This window comes from Buceros rhinoceros, unplaced genomic scaffold (assembly GCF_000710305.1).
Source record: "Buceros rhinoceros silvestris isolate BGI_N320 unplaced genomic scaffold, ASM71030v1 scaffold17618, whole genome shotgun sequence".
Classification (NCBI taxonomy): Eukaryota; Metazoa; Chordata; class Aves; order Bucerotiformes; family Bucerotidae; genus Buceros; species Buceros rhinoceros.
Window position 1 is genome coordinate 1 of NW_010425293.1, and position 457 is coordinate 457.

General features: G+C 64.8%; 1 protein-coding gene across 1 annotated transcript in view; it reads left to right on the top strand.

Moving 5' to 3' along the window:
- Positions 1-21: 21 nt before the first annotated feature.
- SRSF7 (serine/arginine-rich splicing factor 7) overlaps positions 22-457 on the top strand; it is a gene marked incomplete at its 5' end in the record, with an annotated part of 5,139 nt that continues 4,703 nt past the window's right edge. Inside the window, 2 exons of the mRNA XM_010141085.1 lie at positions 22-224; positions 365-409. Coding sequence (XP_010139387.1) covers positions 22-224; positions 365-409 — 248 coding nt within the window. The remainder of the gene's footprint in view (positions 225-364; positions 410-457) is intronic.

The window sequence follows — 457 nt, forward strand, 5'->3', positions numbered from 1 at the left end:
GCCGCTCGTCTTCCGGCACTGAGGGCGGCCTCGCCCCCGGCAGAGACCAAGGTGTACGTGGGCAACCTGGGCACGGGCGCGGGCAAGGGCGAGCTGGAAAGGGCCTTCAGCTACTACGGGCCGCTGAGAACCGTGTGGATCGCCAGGAACCCGCCGGGGTTCGCCTTCGTGGAGTTCGAAGACCCGAGGGACGCTGAGGACGCCGTCCGCGGGCTTGACGGGAAGTACGTGCGCGCTTCACACGGCTGCAGGAGCTGCAGCTGCTGTTAGGACCAGAGAGAGGAGCCAGGTTTTCTCTCCCGGTTCTTCTCCTCTTTGTAGTCCTGCCGTAAATTAACACAGAGCCGTCATGGGCTTGTTGCAGGGTGATATGCGGCTCCAGGGTTCGAGTGGAGGTGTCAACGGGGATGCCTCGTCGCTCCCGTTACGACAGGGCGCCCGCTCGGCGCGCCCTTTT